This window comes from Girardinichthys multiradiatus, chromosome 17, assembly GCF_021462225.1.
Source record: "Girardinichthys multiradiatus isolate DD_20200921_A chromosome 17, DD_fGirMul_XY1, whole genome shotgun sequence".
Taxonomy (NCBI): Eukaryota; Metazoa; Chordata; class Actinopteri; order Cyprinodontiformes; family Goodeidae; genus Girardinichthys; species Girardinichthys multiradiatus.
This window is the reverse complement of record NC_061809.1, coordinates 16,990,920-17,012,667: the sequence shown is the minus strand read 5'-3', so window position 1 is coordinate 17,012,667 and position 21,748 is coordinate 16,990,920. Positions and strand designations below refer to the sequence as shown.

Below are 21,748 nucleotides of genomic sequence, written 5' to 3'. Positions count from 1 at the left end.
TTTAATTCCTCTTTAATTAATTGGATGAGACAGTTGATTTTCCTTTTAATTTACTCTCTCATCAAGCCTCACCATTTGCCTGTATTGTATAGGGGACACCCTGTCATTCCTCTCAGGTCACAGAATTGTTCTTCACCCCAGGAGGCAGCGATGGGAAGCAGAGAGAAAGACTGACACTTGGCTGTAATAGGACTGAAAAGGATGATAAATTGTTTCATTCACAGTTCGACATGCTCTGTTTAACCTGACCATGATTCCAAAGACATACTGTCTACAGATATCCACCCACACATTGTACTGTGAACATAAGATGTCACCATTTAGTCCCTTTTTGACATATGAGCTTTTCTGCAGCTGTGATCAAATCAAAATATGTATTAACATCCCTGGTATATGTATGATCATGTAAACATTTGAATTACTGCATCAATGCAGCGTGGCATGGAGACAATCAGCCTCTGGTTCTGCTGTGGTGTGTGTGTGTGGGGGGGGGCTAGTGGTTAGAGAGCAGGGCATTTGTGTACCCTGGTTCGAATCCGACAGCCTGCCATTCTCTGGGTCCCTGAGCAAGAACCTTAGCCCCTGAATGATCCCTGGGCACAGCACAATGGCAACCCACTGTTCCCTAAGGGATCAGTTAAATGCAGAGGATAATTTCTCCATTGTGAGATAAATAAAATCTAAATAATTAATAATTATAAATGGCCTTCAGGTGATATTCATTGCTGGGTCTGGCTTCTCTCATCTTCCTCTTGACAATACTCCATATATTCTTGTTGCGATCCAGGTCAGGCCAGTTTGCTGGCCAATCAAGCACAGTGACACCATGATCATTGAACCAGCTTTTGGTATCTTTGGGTGCCAAGTCATGCTGTAGATTGAAATTAGCATCACCATACAGGTTGTCAGTAGAAGGAAGCATGAAGTGCTCTAAAATCTCTTGTTAAAATGGCTGCATTGACTGTGGTCATCAGAAAAACACAGTGGACCAGTAGATGACATGACACCCCAAATCATCAGTGACTGTGGAAACTTTCCACTGGACTTAAAGCAACGTGAATTGTGTGCCTCCCCACTCTTCCTCCAATCTGTGAGACCTTGATTTTCAAATAAAAAGCTCATTTTCATTTGAAAAGAGCACTGAGTAAAAGTCCAGTTATTTTTCTTCTTAGCCCGTTAAGATGCTTCTGACATTGTCTCTGGTTCAGGAGTGGCTTGCCACATTTGAGGGCCATGTGTAGGATTTGTCTGTGCATAGTGGCTTTTGATGCGCTGACTCCAGCCTCAGTCCATTTCTTGTGAAACTACCCCAAATTCTTGAATGGATTTTGCTTGACAACCCACTCGAGGCTTTGGTGATTCTTGGTGGTGGTGCGCCTTTTCCAACCACATTTTTCCTTACCCTCAACTTTCTGTGAAGATACTTGGATAAAGCACTCCGTGAACAACCAGCTTCTTTGGCAATGCCCTTTTTTTAGCTTACCCTCCTTATGGAGAGTGTGATTGACTGTCTTATGGACATCTGTCAAGACAGTAGTCTGCCCCATGATTCTTTCACACTCTAGACTTGAAAACTGGCTCAGATCTTGTCTGCTTAGCTGTTTTTCTCTCCTACATGAAGCCACTGACTACTGCCTTTAAGTTTTTTCTTTCCTTTATATAGAAAGTACTCCTGGAACAGTGCTTCTATGTTCTTTTGTGTGTCTTCTATGTTCTCTCAAACCCTCAGTCAGTCATGACAGATGGCTGTTCACACTGAGCCTGGTTCTGCTGCAGGTTTCTTCCTGCACACTGTCGCTACATGCTCATCCAGGAAGAGTGAATGCTGCAAGTCAACGGCTTGATGTAATAGTCTGGATTTCTTTAGATAGAAAACTTTTTAACCAATTTGAATAATAAACTGAACTTGACTACATTGTTTGATAACCAGGATCATTTTGAATGTACTTGACTTGGAATCTGTATAATTTGACTGAATTGATTTTGTAAAGTGCCTTAAGACGGCATGTGTTGTGACTTAGCGTTGTATAAATAAAGTGAATTGAAAACTGAATTGAATAGTACTCGTACTCGTACTCGTCGTCTTCCGCTTTATCCGGGACCGGGTCGCGGGGGCAGCAGACTCAACAGAGACGCCCAGACGTCCCTCTCCCCAGACACCTCCTCCAGTTCCTCCAGGGGTAGCCCAAGGCGTTCCCAGGCCAGCCGAGAGAGTAGTCCCATAGTCCCTCCAGCGTGTCCTGGGCCGTCCCCTGGGCCTCCTCCCGGTGGGACATGCCTGGAACACCTCCCAAGGAAGGCGTCCAGGAGGCATCCGGTATAGATGCCCGAGCCACCTCAACTGGCTCCTCTCGATGTGGAGGAGCAGCGGCTCTACTTCGAGCCCCTCCCGGATGGCCGAGCTCCTCACCCTGTCTCTAAGGGAGTGCCCGGCCACCCTACGGAGGAAGCTCATTTCAGCCGCTTGTATCCGGGATCTCGTTCTTTCGGTCATGACCCAAAGTTCATGGCCATAAGTGAGGGTAGGAACGTAGACCGACCAGTAAATTGAGAGCTTTGCTTTTCGGCTCAGCTCTCTCTTCACCACAACGGACCGGCACAGCGCCCCATTACTGCGGCAGCCGCTCCGATCCGTCTGTCGATCTCCCGCTCCATTCTTCCCTCACTCGTGAACAAGACCCCGAGATACTTAAATTCCTCCACTTGAGGCAGGAACTCCCCTCCAACCTGAAGAGGACAAGCCACCCTTTTCCGGTCGAGTATCATGGCCTTGGACTTGTAGGAGCTGATCCTCATCCCAGCCGCTTCACACTCGGCTGCGAACCGCCACAGCGCATGCTGTAGGTCTTGGCTAGAGGGGGCCAGCAGGACCACGTCATCTGCAAAAAGAAGAGACGAAATCCACTGGTCCCCAAACCTGACCCCCTCCGGCTCTTGGCTGCGTCTAGAAATCCTGTCCATAAAAGTTATGAACAGGACCGGTGACAAAGGGCAGCCCTGCCGGAGTCCAACATGCACTGGGAACAGGTCCGACTTAGTGCCGGCAATGCGGACCAAACTCCTGCTCCGCTCGTACAGGGACCGGGTGGCCCCTAGTAAAGGGCCCCCGATTCCATACTCCTGGAGCACCCCCCACAGGGCATCACGAGGGACACAGTCGAATGCCTTCTCCAGGTCCACAAAACACATGTGAACCGGTTGGGCAAACTCCCATGAACCCTCGAGCACCCTGTAGAGGGTATAGAGCTGGTCCAGTTTTCCACGGCCGGGACGAAAACCACACTGCTCCTCCTGAAGCCGAGGTTCGACTATCGGTCGGACTCTCCTCTCCAATACCCTGGCGTAGGCTTTACTAGGGAGGCTGAGGAGTGTGATCCCCCTGTAGTTGGAACACACCCTCCGGTCCCCCTTCTTATGAATTGAATAGTAAGGTCATAATATGACCAGTACATAACATTTATACATTAAAAAGTTTTTTTTTTATTGATGTTATGCATTATTAAAATTTTCAGAGACACAGAATCTTGGGTTTTCACCATCTGTAAGCCATAATTATCAAATTTATAAGAAATGAAGGCTTGAAACATTTCACTTTGTGTAAGGAATCTATATAATGAGTTTCACTTTCTGAAATGAATGACAAAGACTGCTAAGCTTTTTCATGATTTTCTAGTTTCTTTAGATGTACGTGTATCTGATCATGTGGAGGGCCTCATAGAGCATGGAATTTTGTTATCATGTAGTCATTGAATCATTAATATGAAAATCAATTAAAACTAAAAACATAAGGCAGTGATATCATAGAAACGTGATGATGTGTGGGTTGGGCGAAGGACCAAAGCACAGACAGGAATTTGGGAGCTGCATAATGAGTGAAAAATTGTATGAAATCAAAGGCATAACTTGCAGCACGGCACGAGGAGAACAAGATGTGGAGCACAGGCAGAACAACTGTAAAATGTAAAACGGGGAGAGAAACGGAACAACATCTTTAATACCAGGACACAAAACCTGTATCCTTCCTGAACAGTTGGAAATTTTCGTGGTGTTTTTATTTGCATATAATTGCTTGAACAGACAAATGTAGCACATTCAGGTATCTGGAAATTGTACACACCGATGAGCAACACTTATGCTGAATTCAAGTCACTGACTATGCAATCTGCTGGGTTTCCTTAGATAGAAAACCCTTTTAACCAATTTGAATAATAAACTTAATCTGACTGCACTGGTTGATAGGATCAATTGGAATGTATATATGATACTCGACTTGAAATCTGTATGATCCAATTGAATCGACTTTGTATAGTGTCTTGAAATGACATGTGAATTGTGGCTGTAAGAATAAAACTGAATTTTGAGAGCCACAATTCTCTTCCTGATATCTTGCTTAATATCTTTTAATTTTTTCCATGAGTTTACACAAGGAGACTGTGTCTTTGAGGTGTTGCCTTATCAATCATTTTTCAATTAGAGCCTCATTAGGTTATGACATCATCATCATCAGGTCTTTCCTAACGACATAGTAATTATAAAGAATGAACTAAAATTGCCTTTTGGCATTCAGCAAAAGAAATTGTGTTTGGTAACCCTAATACAATACTATTGTTGTCTGATTTATTGTCAAACAGTGAAAAAAAATGATATGTCTTACACAGTGCATGCACGTTATGCACTGTGTATACATTTCTCCCGACATTGAACAGAAGCAAGCATTGACAGTATATTTATTGCCTTGATTTACAGCGTCATTAACTGATCTAATGCATCTCTTTTCATAATGCTCTCCCTTTATCTCTTCTTTGCTTCTCCTCAGCCAAATGACACAGATGTAAGTATGCACATAATTTTCCACAGTGCCAGTCTCCTATTTCCTTTAGAACCAGTTCTCATCCACAGTTTCCCGCTGAGCTCTGTGAACTCGGCTTCACAACGCTAATAAAACAGACTGCACACATCCACACAGTCGCAGATACACAAAAACAAAATGAGTTCAGACTCAAACGAGATGCTCACCAGTCGATTTCAGGTAGACATTTCTGTCACATCTCGCACAAATTAACAATTTCTCACCAAGGCAGACACTTGCTTTTTTATCACACATACTCGACCCGTTCGAGCCTGACACCTCCACAGATAAACACAGACGAAAGCATGTGTTTAAAAGATTTCCTCATGAACACAAACACACTGTTCTCTCACATATAGATTACTCTCATTATCCACACATCCATATGGGTTTTGCTGCTAAAAATCTATCTTTCATCTGAAACTACAGTAGATTGTGTTTGTCTTCTTTAGTGCTCCTTTGTGGAAGGGGTTTGTCCTCTTCGCTGTGACAGTTTTGTGAGTACATATTGCTTCCTGTCTTCTAATTATCTGACTTGTGGAGATTATTTGAATATTACTTAGGACAATAAAACTGTAATAATTTTATTTATCTGCTGAATGGAGCCACTGAAGCACAAAGCATTCTTAGTTGTTTTGTGATAGATTTAATTATATCTGTTGGAAATATATCTGTGTTGTCTTTTTCATAAGTAATTAGTATTTCTGTCTCTGTCTCTTGTATCAGGACATTGAGTGCTACGTGATTGACAATAATGGCTTTGTCCTGATTTCTAAACAGCGCAGTGACGTAAGTTGAATTTTAAGGGCTTTAAAGTCTTACTTTAAGGGGTTGAGATTTTTGAATCTTTTATTTTTCATCATTTTGTAAGAGAAGACAATCTCTGACGATGTGTGAGAACAATTACTTGCATCTTTTTTGAGAAAGGCATGCGTAAGGAGCTTCTTAGTTATTTCTGTTTTTCTTGAAACCACTGTTGGAATCCCCTGTAAATCTGTTTGAATTCAACTTTTACATATTTGTCATGTTGCTACCTCAAACTTCAATTTATTGTACTGGGATGCTACGTGATATAGCAAATTGTGAAGTGGAACATTATACATAATTTTCAAAATTGATGTCGGGGAGGTTTGTAGAACAAAAAAGCCTCATTAGGACCAATGAACACAGTAGACAGGTCAAAGATGAAGCTGTGGAAAAGTTTAAAGCAAGGTTATGTTATAAAATATAATTTCATTCTTTGAGCATGGAGCCTTGTTCAATCGGTCATCAGAAAATGGAAAACGTATGATGGTAGAACTGCAGACCTACCAACACATGGTTGTCCACATGAACTGACAGGCCTGGAGAGGAGACAAAACATTGATCAGAAAAGCATGTAAACTCTGGAGGAGCTGCAGAGATCCACAGCTCTGGGAGAATTTGTTGATAGGACGACTGTTAGGCATGCACTCTACAAATCTGATCTTTGTGAAAAGGTGATCAAAAGAAAGCAAGATAGCCGTGAGAAGTCCTGTTTAGAATTTGCCACCATACCTTGCAGAAAGTGTCCCCCCAAAAAATACATTAACGTCTGTGGTTGCAACAAGACAAAATATGAAAAATGTTTACTGTCCAAGGTACAAAACAGACAAGCAAAACACACCTATAGGTCAGTGCCTTAGGTTCAAAAGGACTAAAGGTTACAATATTTTACAAATGGCTAATTTCAAGGGCCTCCTGGAGTGATATAACCTTAAGGATAATTGCATATGTGTTTTATTTCAGTTGTTTCGCCCACTCGAGCAGTAGATCAAAACACTTTATCCAGTAGATCCAGTAGAGTAAGATGTAAAAAGAAAATAGATAGGAAAAGGAACCACAGTTGCCATTTGACTGTTGTAGAATAAATAAGAACATATATAAGAAAATGATTTCAAAAAATGTTCTTAAATTATGGACTTTCTTACATCTTATTTTGATTTCTAAATATCAGAATAAAATTCTGGAGCTGAGAGCAGTACCCATTTTTTTATGCAAAACAAAAACAGAAACAAATATAAAAACTTTCTATTATCCTTATAATTCTTAGTTCGGGCTTAATTTAAAATGTATGCATTAAATGTAATTCTGTTTTTAAGTAAGATCTAAGGCTGTTGGGCAGTTTTTAAGGCTTTATGAAACAATCTTATTCATGAACAGGGCACAGATTATAGAGTTCACAGTAAGGTAGAAATGACGAGACACAAAGGTTTATGATCCTGATGTCAGATTATCAATAAATCAATCAATGTTTATTTATATACCACTGTTACACACAATACATTTACCAAAGTGGTACACTGGTAAAATAAATAATAAAATGACAAAAGCAATCATAAACAACACAGGATTTTTTCCAGCAACATCAATAATTTGTCTCTCTTTTATCCATCGGTCCCGACAGGCAGGAAGGTTCTTCGGCGAGACCGACGGATCGGTGATGACCACGTTGATTCAAATGGGCATGTTTAAGAGGTACTGCCTGAAACTGATATGCCGACTGCCTGCTTCATAAGACAGCTGTGTGTGTGTGTGGTAAAAATCCTGTCCTAGTTTTCTGTTCTCCTGCCATAGTATATTATCTTTTTAAATCTTGCTGATGGAAACAATTAGTTCACCTCATGCTGTGGCACAGACAGCAGTTTCTTCATAAGAGGATGTGCTGATTATTTCCTGCTTTATTTATAATCTTAAGCTCCTAAAATGTGTGAAATGCATTGGGATGAACAGTGATGTGACAACGTATTTACCCCAGATTTACCCCTCTTGTGTTTTGATTTTTTTTAGCTCTCTTAACTGTTTAAGATCATCAAAGAAAGGTTAATATCAGAAAAATATAAAGTATTTATTTATCTAAATTTATCTAAATGTAAATTAAGTGGGGTGCTTAATATAAAAACCATTAATGGCAGGAAGTGTCATTAAGACTCCTGTATAATTACAACAAGCCTAATAATCTAATAATGCAACACACCTAAACTGTTGTAGATTGTCCCCATTATCAGTAACCCATATGAGAAAATAAAGTAAAAGCAATCATAGTTCAACCGTTAAAAGTGTTATTTAATTCTCAGGATAGGGAGCAATCAAATGCGGACATGGAAAGCATCTATTCTTCATCGGTCATAGACAACACTGTCTCATTTCTCAAGCTTGCTGTTATTGAGCAGACAGGTGTTAGCTCAAGGTTTTACACAGACTCTTAAGAAATACAATGTATGGAGGTTCATTGTACTCTGTGTGCAGATGGCCAACTGTTTGCATACTTTGCAATTTTACGTAACTACAAGGGCAGGGCTGTTTCCTCTTGGAAAAACTAAAAGCCTTAATGATAAAGGAGATATGCACTAATTCCTTTTAGTTGGGTTTTAGCTACACGAATGTCTGTATCGTAACCTAAAGGATTTTACAGTGTTGGTCGATTTTCATTGACCCAGTCCTGATTTGGTTTTCTTCTTGTTATAAACACCTCATTCTGAAGTTTGTGTATTTTACAAGTCATCCAGAGAACAGGAAAAACATATTTGAATGTTTTTAATTAGACAAATGGAAATCTGCTAAAACAAGCAACAGCAGGTCAGAGGTTTACAAAATCAGAGATCAGATATCAGCCACAATTCTGACCAGTGCAAAAAAACAAGTTATGACATTCACAGTGCTCTTTTCTTCAGCTGACTTGTGTGTTACTTTTGCTTGCACTTGCTAGTGCTATTCAGTGTTTGGAGATGGTCAGGGGATCAATGACAGTCTGCTGAGAGACCAACAATGTGTTTGCATGTCTGCTTATGTTCCTTCAGGGTGTCCTTGTTTGACTACCAGGCCATGTGTAAGACCAACTTTCACTCTGTCAGCAGCGCTCGTCCACTTCTCAGCGTAAGCTCAGGACCTTCAGGTTTAATTTGTATTTCAAACAAGAATGCAGTCACTTTTGCTCTAAACTTAATCTTTCACGCTCTCTCTGCAGTCATTCTACGCTTTGGCTTCGACCTTCAAGTGGTTCCTCTCTAACTTCCTGCTGTAAGTGTTGCTAGAGGCAACAGTATTGACAGCTCTGTATCATCAATGGACTGTAAATTATTTGTATTGTCTTGCAAAACTAAAATCAGACCCACATCAGGTATTTTAGGGATAGATTGCAAAGAAATGTCTTATTCGTAACTGGTGAAGTGGTAATATGTTCCTAAAGAATCTCAATGAAATAAGCAAACACAATATAACAGGAATTTGTTGGATTTTGTTCATTAGACCAGTCTAAATGTGTTTATATTTTCATTTAATGGTTGGCTAAAATAGCAAGATTTAAAAAAATGTTTACATCTGATAAAAATTAAGCTGGTAATAGTTAGAACAGGTTTGCAGTTTTACCTAAGTTACTCACCAAGGCCTAAAATAAATCTGAAACCTGTTAAAAACAATAAATATTAATTGAGGAAATAGGTTTTTATGTTATTACATCTAAAATCATTTACAGTGCCATGAAAAAGTGTGTGCCCCTTACAGATGTCTGCTTTTGCTTTTGCAGTTTGAAAATTATGATTTCATTTATTAACGGAACAAAGCTATTCAAACCTACCTGCCACTGGTTCTCCCAAACTTGACAGCAACAACTGCCATCAAGCTTTTGTGTTAACTTGCAATCAATCATTTACATCACTGTAGAGAAATCTTGGCCCACTGTTTGCAGGATAGTTTCAATTCAGCCTATTGGAGGGATTTTTGAGGATGAAGAGCCTGTTTAAGATCATGGCCCAGCATCTAAATTGGATTTAAGGCTTGACTTTGACAGCAGTTGTTCTCGTGCTTTATAAACTTACGACTTTGCTTTGAACATCATAAAATTTAGTGGCTAGAGTTTTCCACTTTAATCAAAATAGCTCAGCTTTTAAAGCTACAGGTTATTACAAAGTAACTCAAAGGCCTGTTTTATTATTCCCCTGTCAAACCTTTGGCCAGTTTTTCAGTTTTGCATCTAATCTGTCTGCAATCTGTTGTGGTCTCTCTTCCTCTTTAAGGTTTCTGCTGGAGTTCAATTTCTGTAGCTTCTGGCACACGGAGCATTTTGCTGACGGTGAGCTCACGCTAAACTTAAATTTGTCTCAGTTTTCATGTATTTTTAGAAATACTTTATCTTCATCATGACACTGTCAGATAAAATAGACATTTTAGAGTAATACAGTTAAAACCAGTTATGCATATATGTTTAAAAAGACACAACCTATTTTTTTTCTCAATGACAGTATATTTGACTAAATGATACATAATGCACTATTTCAATAAAGGTGTTTTTTTAATGAAGACCGCTGTACAGTACAGACCAAAAGTTTGGACTCACCTTCTCATTCAAAGGGTTTTCTTTATTTTCATGACTATGAATATTGTAGCTTCACACTGAAAGCATCAAAACTATGAATTAACACATGTGGAATTATATACTGAACAAAAAAGTGTGAAACAACTGAAAATATGTCTTATATTCTAGGTTCTTCAAAGTAGCCACCTTTTGCTTTGATTACTGCTCCACACACTCTTGGCATTCTGTTGATGAGCTTCAAGAGGTCGTCACCTGAAATGATTTTCCAACAGTCTTGAAGGAGTTCCCAGAGATGCTTAGCACTTGTTGGCCCTTTTGCCTTCACTCTGCGGTCCTGCTCACCCCAAACCATCTCAATTGGGTTCAGGTCCAGTGACTGTGGAGGCCAGGTCATCTGGCGCAGCACCCCATCACTCTCCTTCTTAGTCAAATAGCCATTACACAGCCTGGAGGTGTGTTTGGGATCATTGTCCCGTTGAAAAATAAATGATGGTCCAACTAAACTCAAACCGGATGGAATAGCATGCTGCTGCAAGATGCTGTGGTAGCCATGCTGGTTCAGTATGTCTTCAATTTTGAATAAATCCCCAACAGTGTCACCAGCAAAGCACCCCCACACCATCACACCTCCTCCTCCATGCTTCACGGTGGGAACGAGGCATGTAGAGTCCATCCGTTCACCTCTTCTGCGCCGCACAAAGACACGGTGGTTGGAACCAAAGATCTCAAACTTGGACTCATCAGACCAAAGCACAGATTTCCACTGGTCTAATGTCCATTCCTTGTGTTCTTTAGCCCAAACAAGTCTCTTCTGCTTGTTGCCTGTCCTCAGCAGTGGTTTCCTAGCAGCTATTTTACCATGAAGGCCTGATTCACACAGTTTCCTCTTAACAGTTGTTCTAGAGATGTGTCTGCTGCTAGAACTCTGTGTGGCATTGACCTGTTCTTTAATCTGAGCTGCTGTTAACCTGCGATTTCTGAGGCTGGTGACTCGGATTAACTTATCCGCAGCAGAGGTGACTCTTGGTCTTCCTTTCCTGGGGCGGTCCTCATGTGAGCCAGTTTCTTTGTAGCGTTTGATGGTTTTTGTGACTGCACTTGGGGACACTTTCAAAGTTTTCCCAATTGTTCGGACTGACTTACCTTCATTTCTTAAAGTAATGATGGTCACTCGTTTTTCTTTACTTAGCTTCTTTTTTCTTGCCATAATACATATTCTGACAGTCTATTCAGTAGGACTATCAGCTGTGTACTGTATCCACCTCCTGCACAACACAACTGATGGTCCCAACCCCATTTATAAAGTCCAAACTTTTGGTCTGTACTGTATATAAAAGTGGATTTGCTGTGCTGGGATTATGCAACATTGAGGCCACACCACTCAAATACTGTGTTTAAAAATGGCAACCTTGCATAGAAATCAGTCAAAAGAAAAACATTACTTTGGAATATAAATTCATACTGGTTCTAAAGAGAATCATTATCCTTGTCATCACCTGTTTCAGCCTCTTTACTTACGTTCTCATTCATCATGGCTCATAGATCTTCAGAGTCATATACTGGCTCAGGCTGAAGCCCTTACAACAGGAAGGCCTTCTCTGTCTGAGCTTAATTTCTTAGGCAGAAATTCAGTCTGACTGGATGAAAATTCTTTAGAATCCACATTTATATCTGTTAATTCGCTCATCTAGCACGGTGTTTGTTAAAGCCAGCAGATCACCTTGATACTCTGATCTTTGCATCAGCCTTGTTGTTTAGCCTTCTGTCCTTTTAAATCCCCCATGACATTTGGGGACCTGAACGTACAACATGCAGATACAGCAGGTTTATCTTTAGCACACTTTTCAAAAACCATTTTTGTTGAAATGTTGCTTTGGTAGTTCATCATTTGTTTCTCAATATTTACACAATTTGTATTGCTGTTAAAAAGTAAATGTTCTTCTTGCTGTTTATTTTAAGGTCTTTGTCCATGGGTGCATTTGCAAACTGTAATCTGACTTTTTATGTTGCTTTTGAAGTTGTGACTTCATCCTTGTTGAGTGAGCTTTCAGTCCATTTCCACACAGGAGTCATTTTACACTGGATAACTCTTTCTTCCTTTTCTGGCATCTTCACAAGGTCCTTTACTTTCTTTCTCTGGTTGAAACACATATTTTGTACTAAAACACATTGACCTATGGCTGAAAGTTTCCATGCTGTTTGTCCTTGGGTTCAATTATTTGAACAGAATAACCTTCAGGAATCTGTGAATTTTTAAAAGATTCACAGTTCTCCTTCTGAGGGAAGGGTTATTAACAAAAACTAAACTATTATCAGTTTTAATATTTACCATGATAACATTTTCTACCATTAGTAATACAGGTTTAAAAGGAAATTACCAGTAAGACAGTAGGTGATAAACACAATAATAAAAACTACAAATTTTGTTTGCAGCTTCACAGATACAAAAATAGTCCAAGCACCAAGCAGCTCCAAGTGTAAAATGTAGCTACAGTTTGGACTTTATAACAGCACAATAAGGCTTTTAAGGGTGTTTCTGTCTGCACAGCTTGCTCTGCACACAGCTGCCACTAGCTACTTAGTCAGTGGAAAGTTAGGTAACTATTAGCTGGATTTAGATAATATTTATCACACTTAAAAAAAAGTGATGTTGTTGATAACTGATGAATTTACACACGATAATTATGATAATACATTTTTATATTGTTATATGCGTAATAGGAATCTTTGTGCATGTAAAATCCTGATTTTGAAGAATGTTAAAAAGAAATTCTCTAAAATATTTTGTTTTATTATTCAGACATTTTGCAAATAGAAATGATTTTAGAAATCCTAACCGACCAGCAGTGTTTGTACATATCTGGTTTTAACTGGATGATGTGTATAAAGTGTGTCTTAGATTGATTATCAGATTATAATAAAATTTTATAATAAAAACTTTAATCTCTTTTCATTTGTCTGTGAATCAAACATTCACCCTCCTCATGACTACACTTCACTCCATCATTGACCCTCTCATCTTTGCTATCATCCATCCATTCAGCAAAACCATCCTTCAGTCGCTGTGAGTACCTGTTTTGAGGTGTTTCAGAGGAAGTTCGGTGCTCTGCAGACCTTTGTGTTTCACTTGTGGCGTGGTGTTTGTGAAACGTTCCAAGCAGAATTAAATTTAGTGTGTCAGATTACATAAGGCTTTCAGTGGGAGCAGACGCAGCTGCCAAATCCTTCAAAACAAGACCCAAGCTTAGACTTTTATCTCAGCTAATGGAATTTCTAAGCAGTTAAACAAAATCCCAACCAGACATGTAAAATTTAATCAGCCATTATAGCTCTTCTGTCTGGTTTCAAATCATCGCATCTTGTGCATTCAGTTTGTTTGAAGCATGCTGCCATCTGAACAGCAGTAATAACCTAAATGTTTGAGCTTTTAGCCTGTCGTTCATGCATGCGCTCCTAACTAATCATGAAATGACCCCTTTCTATCTCTCCATTAGCCTACACTCCAAAGAAAAAATGGAACATCTTGCAGCCATGTGACACCGAGTACCCGAGCTTCATTTACGAGCCATCAGTCAAGGAGACCAATAGCATTATTAAGTGTGGACGGTGCCAGAAGTAAGCACAAGCCTATGCATGCACATGCACACACAGATAGCAGCCAAGTCTTCTGTAAGCCCTGAATCGGTCATATTAAATTGTCTTTCCAGGATCCATTTTCTAAAGCTTTCCTTCGCTCTGTTCACTGAGATCAGTGTCTATTTATACAAGATTGTCAGAGGAGTGAAAGAAGTGGAGTAGACCAAAATTAGATGTGAGTAAAGAGAGTTATATGCAGGGCGAGAAGCATGTAGAAAATAGAGAAAAGTAAAAGTGAATGAGAGTATTAAAACAGAAAAAGCATGGTCGCATGACAAGATGGAGAGACAGAAACAATGATTGAAAACATTGGAAGGCAAACTGGTTGAAAAGCAAAAAGAAAGTCAGTTTGTGAGTAAAAACTGAGTGAGTGCCCTCATGTGGACAACAGTGGTATAACACAACAAAGTTTTTATAGTCTTTACATACATATATAGTCCATTGCAAAAGTATCCATAACCGTTGAATTGTTCATTTTTTGTCACATAACAACACAAACCTAAAATATTCATTATGATTTTATGTAGTTATAGACCAGTGGAAGGATAATGATACATGGTTTTCTTGTTTTTCACATGTCCGATACTGACAGATTTGGCAAACAGAGTTGGGTCTGGTTTGCTCTACAAGGATGACAATGGAGTATCCCCATGTCACATAACTGACTTTATGAAATTAAAGAAATGATAACTTACTTACTGTTAAGGCAAACAAGTGTACAGGGTAGGACTATTATAAGACATAAAAATGACAGATGGTGAGAAAAAGGAAAAGAGTATATGTACCTTTTAATACTCTTTACAAATAGAAATTGTAAAGACGTTCATTTGTATTTGTCCCGGCTGAGACAGCTCTTGGCAGAATCACCGTTTGCTGCAATTAAAGCATCAAGTCCTTTTGTGTGTTTCCCTACCAGCTATGTAGATCTAGAGAATCAAGTGTTGCCCATTCAGCAGTTCAAGCTCAGTCAGATTGGATAGAAAGCATCTGTGAGCAGACGGCCACAGACTATCAATTAGATTTATTTCTGAACATTGACTGGGCCATTATAACACAAGTACACTTTGATGTAAATCTCTGGCTGTATGTTTAGTGAGCCTGCACGAAATTAGGAAACCAAGTGATAAACGATAAAATTGGAGAATGTCATGATAAGGATATTACTTGTGATAAATTAACATAATTAAAAAAGTGATGTCTTCCTGCTTTGAGGTAACAGCAACCATAGACCCTAGAGTGTAGGTAATCTACCCAGCTACCAGAAAAAAAAATGTATTCAAGGTTTATTGAAGTTTTGGTCAACATCTGCTTGGTTGTATTTGCTTTATGATTTGACCTCCTTATTGCCTCCTTCCTGTGTAAAACATGTTTATGCTGTCTTAAATAACCAGTGTCACCAAATATATTACAAGCAGAGAGCCCAAATGTATTTTACTTAAATAATTAGCTAACATTTATAGAAGTTCAGGCAGTTCTTTGTGTAATGCATAATTGCATACAGTGATACTGTGATAATGATAAGTTTAATAATATATTGTCCAGCCCTAGTGTTTAGAGTTGTTGTCCTCCTGGAATGAGAACATCTGCTCCTGTTGTGAGTCTTCTGCACCCTCTAACAGGTTTTCTTGCAGGGTTGCCGTGTATTTAGCTCCATCTATCTTCCCCTCAACTTTAACTAGCTTCCCTGTCCCTGCTGAACAAATGCATCCCCACAGCATGAGGCTGAAACCACGGTGCTTTGTCAATAAAAATACATTTAGACTTCTGGTCGTAGTGTGACAAAATGTTAAAAAGTTCAAGGGGTAGGAATACTTTTTGCAAGTCTCTGTACATTAGGTTCATTCAGGTGTATTAATATATTTTCTATATTATTATACATTTAATACTGAGGTGTTTTATATGGAGTTGGGCTAACATTTTATACTTTGCCCTTCTATCTGTGTCAGGATGTTTGTAGTACAACAAGTACCAGAAAGCAACCTGCTGATGCTGGTGGTACAAGGAGACTGTGACTGCTCCAGACAGTACCCACCAATCACCTTGGAGCCCAGGGAAGTCCAATATATCCTTTTAATGTGTTGCTTTATGTAATAGAATATTTTAAGAGTACAGCATTCATACCCCAAAAATACTTAACCCAAAGCTGCAAAAAGTATAAATCATAATTGGTTTGCTCTTAATTTTGCTCCAGGAGAGTCCGTTTGTAGAATAAATTCACAGAAATCAGTACTCTGAAACCTGAAACATTTGTTGTCATGTTGGTTTTTTTCTTAACCACACTGCACATAACGCATCAGTGAAGTGTGACAGGATGAGGTCCCAGAAGATCCGCAGACGCCCTGAATCTTGCCACTCTTATCACCCACAGGTCAGATTCTCAATGTTGTACCCTGTGAAGCATATCCGGTGCAATGATAAACCAATTTGAAAACTGGCATCTTATTATGAGGATGTAAGATGGGGTCTTTTACTTCACATCCTAAGTGTGAATTAATGAAGTCAGGCAGTGAGAAACAGACACTGTACTGTACTTATACACATGTACAAACCCAAAAAACATACTTTTTGATGCCTTTTAAACTGGATCAGGCTTGAACATTGTTGGGGTTCGGTCCTTAATCCATTCCACAATTTCCCTCCCAAGTTTAGAATTTAAAAAATGTTCAATGTTATTCGGACAAAAGGTTTGCTTAATCATCCATTCATGCATCCACCCATTGTCTATGCCAACCTGTTCTGGCAGGGTCGGAGGGGGCTATTGCCTATTTCCAGCTGTCGTTTGATGAGGGCGAGGTTGTCTTATTAAGTAACTAATTTTTGGATATAAAGCACTGACATCTATCAAAGAACAAATTACAACTGCTAATCTAACAGCATTTATCAAAATCAGAAATGTTGATGATTATGGCTCACAGATAAAGCAACTCAAAACAACTGCAAAGGTTTTCCAAGCCTCTAATTGGTCTCTCAGTCTGGGTCAGAAGGCTACACTATCAAGAGAAAGACTCCTCACTTGACAGATGTCACTGACACCCTCCACAAGGAGGGTAGGCCACAAAGGACCATTGCTAAAAGAGCTGGTTGTTCAGAGTGCTGAATCCAAGCATATTCATAGAAAGTTGAGTGGAAGGAAAAAGTGTGGTAGGAAAAGTTGCACCCGCAACAGAGGTAACCGCAATCTTGAGAGGATTGTTAAGCAAAACATATTCAAGATTTTGAGAGAGCTTCACTAACACTGGACTGAGGATGGAGTCAGAGCATCAAGATCCACTACACATAAATGAATCCTATTTGAAACCAAAGACAATGTTAGAAGCGTCCCAGCTGGGCCAAGGAGAAAAAGAACTGGACTGTTGCTCAGTGGTCCAAAGGCCTCTTTTCAGATGACAGTAAAGTTGGCATTTCATTTGGAAATCAAAGTCCCAGAGTCTGGAGGAGGATTGGAGAGGCACATAATTCAAGTTTGATGTCCAGAGTGAAGTATCCACAGTCAGTGATGATTTGGGGTGCCGTGTCATGTGCTGGTGTTGGTCACCTGTGTTTTCTGAAATCCACAGTCAACACAGCCATCTACCATGAACATTTTAGTGCACTCCATGTTTCTTTCTGCTGACAAACTTTATGAAGGTGTTGAGTTTATTTTTCCGGCAGGACTTGGCAACTGCCCACACTGCCAAAGGTACCAGAACCTGGTTCAATGACCACAATGTTACTGTGCTTGATTGTCCAGGAGAGACTGGCCTGACCTGAACCTCATAGAGAATCTATGGAGGATTGTCAAGAGGAAGTTGCGAGAGACCACACCCAATTATGCAGATGACATGAAGGACGCTATCAAAGCAACCTGGGCTTCCTTTAAACCTCAGCAGAACCACAGGCTGATTGCCTCCATGCCACGCCGCATTAACGCATTAACTGAGAAGAATAGTTTTCAGAAGCCTGACAGATATGTTAGGCTGAATAAACAAATATCCTGTTTTTATTCATCTTAATCAAAATTCTAATTTTCAGAGGCACTGAATTTTGGGTTTTCATTATCTGTACGGCATAATCATCAAAATTACAAGGACTAAAGACTTGAAAGATTTCACTCTTTTTCACGATATATTATTGTATCTGTGTCTATACTGAGACACTCACATTTGTACTTTCTGAAAGACACTCGTTCCCTTTACAGCCCTTAGATTCAAGTCCCCCCTCAGCTAATCACTGATCTCTGTCTACAGGAGAGCTGATTCTGTTTATATTTTCTTGTCTCAAAACATTATTTGTATTGTTAAACAGTTCATTTAAATATTCTTGATTTTAGACATAGTGGATTTGTATGATCTCTATAACGAGGTTTATGAATTACCCCAGAAATGGAAGATAGTGTGGTTTTGTTAGTATTGTGGCATACCTCTGTACAATAATACAGATTTGCAGGTACTGCTGCACAGTGTAACATGTGGAATGATTTGTCTTTCAGAATATTTTTACTTTTTTTAATGTAAAAGTTTAAAAGTTTAAAAAAAGTCACTCGAAATTTAAAAAGTTTAAAAGTTTATAAGTGACATTTGTGTTCAGATTTTTTTTTTCACACTTACATGTTTTAGATCATAAAGCAAAACTGAATGAAAGACAAAAATAAACTCAGTGAATACAAAATGCAGACTCGATACACACCTACATTTACAAACATCTTACTGTTTCATACGATGTGTACTGTTTGATCATTTTGAAGTGAAGGAGCACAAGACTAAAATTCAAAACTTTTTGTCCTTGTAGGAGAATGCTAACGACTGTGGGGGGGCATCTTTTATACGTCTCTCAGGCCCTCTCCTTCTCCTCTGCCTCTCCTGCGGTGCACTTGTTTCCTGATGCCAGAAAACGTTGCTCTTTATACGTTCACAACTTTAAAAGAATACGACAGGTTTGCACACAAATCACCTCAAGTGGACCTTTTAGAAAGCAGATTCTACACGCTTATCTGTGGACTGCAAACCACATGGACATTTTATATGGATTGTGAACACATGTTGTTTAACTCCTAAGAATTAAAACCTCTTAATGTAACCCTTTACTGCCTGAATTTTAAAGTCATTAAGAAAGATTTGTTAAGAAAGAGATTGTTTTTGCTGTGATGCAGAAACTAAATTAAGCAGAGATTGTCCACCTGAGCACAGCACAAGTAATAGATTCAAATGCATGTATGATGTAAATTAGTGACAAATTAGTATTTAAACATATTTTTCCAATCTCAGATATGTAGCTTAATTCATTCGGATCTAGTAACACAACATTTTAAATACAGCTTAATACTATAATATTATACTATACAATACTACAACAGGAGATAATTTGCACTCAAACCACTTGATGGCAGCAAAGTGTTTTCAATACAGGCCTTGGTACGTGTTGAATATGCATCAACAGGGAATTTTTAATAAAAGGCAGTTTATGGCGAATTTGGTATAATCTACAGTGGAAAAAAGCAGGGTAATAGACTGCTGTTTTCATGAATCTAACACATACTCAGCTGAACATTGAAGAGTTAAATGCATATTCTACATGTTACTGCAAGCATGCACACTTCCTGTAAATTGAAACATTATGTTTTATGCTTAAAAAGAGATTTGGCTTCCTTTGTGTGACTATTATTTACTGAGAGTAAATAAGTATAAGCAGGCAAATCTGTTTGCAAAATAATAAATATGAATCAGTGCAGAAGACCAGAACGGCTCAGTGCCTGAGCAGCAGGAAAAATGAAAGTACTACCATGTATAATTATATCTGAAAATGACTTATATTTCAGAAGGATTTTTAGTTTACAGTACGCAAAAAAACACAGAACGACCTGTTGAGAAACCCTGAGTTTTTGTCAAGATTTCACCCTAAAACACATATTTTTATTGACCTTTTTGTTTTGATGAGCTGTGCCTTTCTGCTGCATGTAAATATAAAAAAATACATGTGATGTAAGTTTTCCCAGGCTGTATTAACCTTTACAAATATGCATATACATAACATATGTTACAGGAATTAAAAAGGATTTTTTTTTCATTTAAACCCCCAATCTCTGTGGATTTTTATGTGCTTTTACTTTAAAAAAATGGTTTAAGTTGACAAGTCAAACTATGTCCATTCAAAACACAGACTTTGTGCGGTTTTGCATCATAGCAATATGTTTTGGTAAAGAGTTTATTAAACTAATTGTTATTATCTGTCTTGTTCATGTTTGTAAAGCCCTTTGAGCATTTATCTGTTAATGAAACTGTTAGCCACACCAACTTGTTTTGTACACTATTAAGTCAATTAAATTCATGTGGTTTTTGTATTAAGTTTGCTGTTGTGTTTTTCTTTTTTCTTTTTATTTGCCTGTGATAAATGCCATTGCTCGCATAAAGAAACAAGATACTAAAAGAAAATCTGTTATTTGACTAATAAAATAATTTTGTTTAGGATAGTTGTAGTACGCCACGTTTTGTTGGGTTGAAATCCAAAAAGGAAAGGACTTTTTACAGCGAGACACCATCTGAGGAAGGAGGAGGAGAGCAGACTTGACCTGCAAAACCTGTGTGACTTTTTTAACTTTGACCTCAGACACAAACAAGGCCAACAGCTCACTGATCAGCCTGGAAGATCCATCCATCATCTATACCAACTCATCCCTGCAGGATCTTGAAAACCTTGAACAGGTCCCCATCCTATAACATAGCAACACTGAGACAAACAGGACAAACAAGTACGCACACACACTGACAATTTAGAGTGACCAATTAACCTAACAGGCATGTTTTGCTGTGGCCTACCGTGCTTCACTGAGGTTTCTCACTGTAAGTGATATTGGGAGGGACTGCCTAGTTTGGCCACCCAAAGGTTCAGCTTTAAGGTAAAACTAGGTGTACTTCATATTTGTGATTTGATTGACCTGCAACATACTAGTTGTTACTGTTTTCAATCTCAGGATTATTTGTTGCTTTTGGTTTGGTGTGCGAGTATTGACATTAAAGGAAATGTGTCTGTTCTGTTATTTTTACATGAAGCAAGCAGCAGACTGACAGAAAAATGACAAAACTGATTAATATTGGTGCTTTTAAACCCAAATTACAAATATCGACTGCTGATTCCATTTTATGTACTTGTTTTAAATATTGCACATTTATCATTTCTTGTTTATTTGACTGTCATTATTTTCATTTTGTGTTTTGTGTAATTTTGTGAATTGTTTGATGTTATGCTCCCTATCTTGGAGGGTTTTCTCACAGAATAGAGGTTTTTAATCTTAGTGGGATATTAGCTGGATAAATAAATGTCAAATAAATCAATAAATTAGAATGAGTTTATTTATTCTACCAGTTGAGGGGGCATTCGATATATATTTTTAATCAAATGTCGATGTGTTATGCAGAAAAGGTATCCATTTGAAGATAACTTGATGGAGACATAAACTAAAACCTAACTTAATCCAAAATTCACTCAGATGCTTTATTAATTACATGGAAATATTATGAATCATTTTGGTCAGGTAATTACCCTCTAAATGCTTTAATGCAAAGTTAAAAAAAATAACTCGACAAACACCGGGAAAACGACAGAATGGCCCTTTAAATTTAAGGAAAAAATGGGAGCGAAGAAGAGTCGGCCTAATTGGAAACACCTGTGGGAGTGAGTAGAGGCAGCGTGCAGAATCCGAAGAAAAACAATGGAGAAAAAAAGATATTTACAGTTTTTAGAAATGTATCATGTTACAGAAAAGCTGTGAACAGGATTAGGACGACGTTTGGAAGTATTAAATGGAAGAATGAGGAACTCGGGAGCACCCGAGCAGGTCTGTGGTCACATCCTTATTTTCTCTGCACAGTTTGCGACAAAAATAAGAAGGTCCTGACGTTTAATTTTGACCATTATGACTTACAGCAAATTAAAACCCCAAAGTCAGTTTCCTAGAG

The 21,748-nt window shown here is 38.7% G+C and overlaps 1 protein-coding gene across 3 annotated transcripts in view; it reads left to right on the top strand.

The window, feature by feature from the left end:
* cacna2d4a (calcium channel, voltage-dependent, alpha 2/delta subunit 4a) overlaps nt 1-21,748 on the top strand; it is a 158,754-nt gene that overhangs the window by 127,012 nt on the left and 9,994 nt on the right. For 2 of the 3 annotated variants that reach the window (XM_047389098.1, XM_047389095.1), the window contains 12 exons: nt 4,817-4,831; nt 5,302-5,346; nt 5,576-5,638; nt 7,275-7,345; nt 8,668-8,743; nt 8,835-8,887; nt 9,883-9,938; nt 13,225-13,245; nt 13,676-13,796; nt 15,764-15,879; nt 16,103-16,185; nt 18,585-21,627. In XM_047389098.1, coding sequence (XP_047245054.1) covers nt 4,817-4,831; nt 5,302-5,346; nt 5,576-5,638; nt 7,275-7,345; nt 8,668-8,743; nt 8,835-8,887; nt 9,883-9,938; nt 13,225-13,245; nt 13,676-13,796; nt 15,764-15,879; nt 16,103-16,185; nt 18,585-18,677 — 813 coding nt within the window. In that variant the 3' untranslated portion in view covers nt 18,678-21,627. The remainder of the gene's footprint in view (nt 1-4,816; nt 4,832-5,301; nt 5,347-5,575; nt 5,639-7,274; nt 7,346-8,667; nt 8,744-8,834; nt 8,888-9,882; nt 9,939-13,224; nt 13,246-13,675; nt 13,797-15,763; nt 15,880-16,102; nt 16,186-18,584; nt 21,628-21,748) is intronic. The other variant, XM_047389097.1, reaches the window with a different exon arrangement.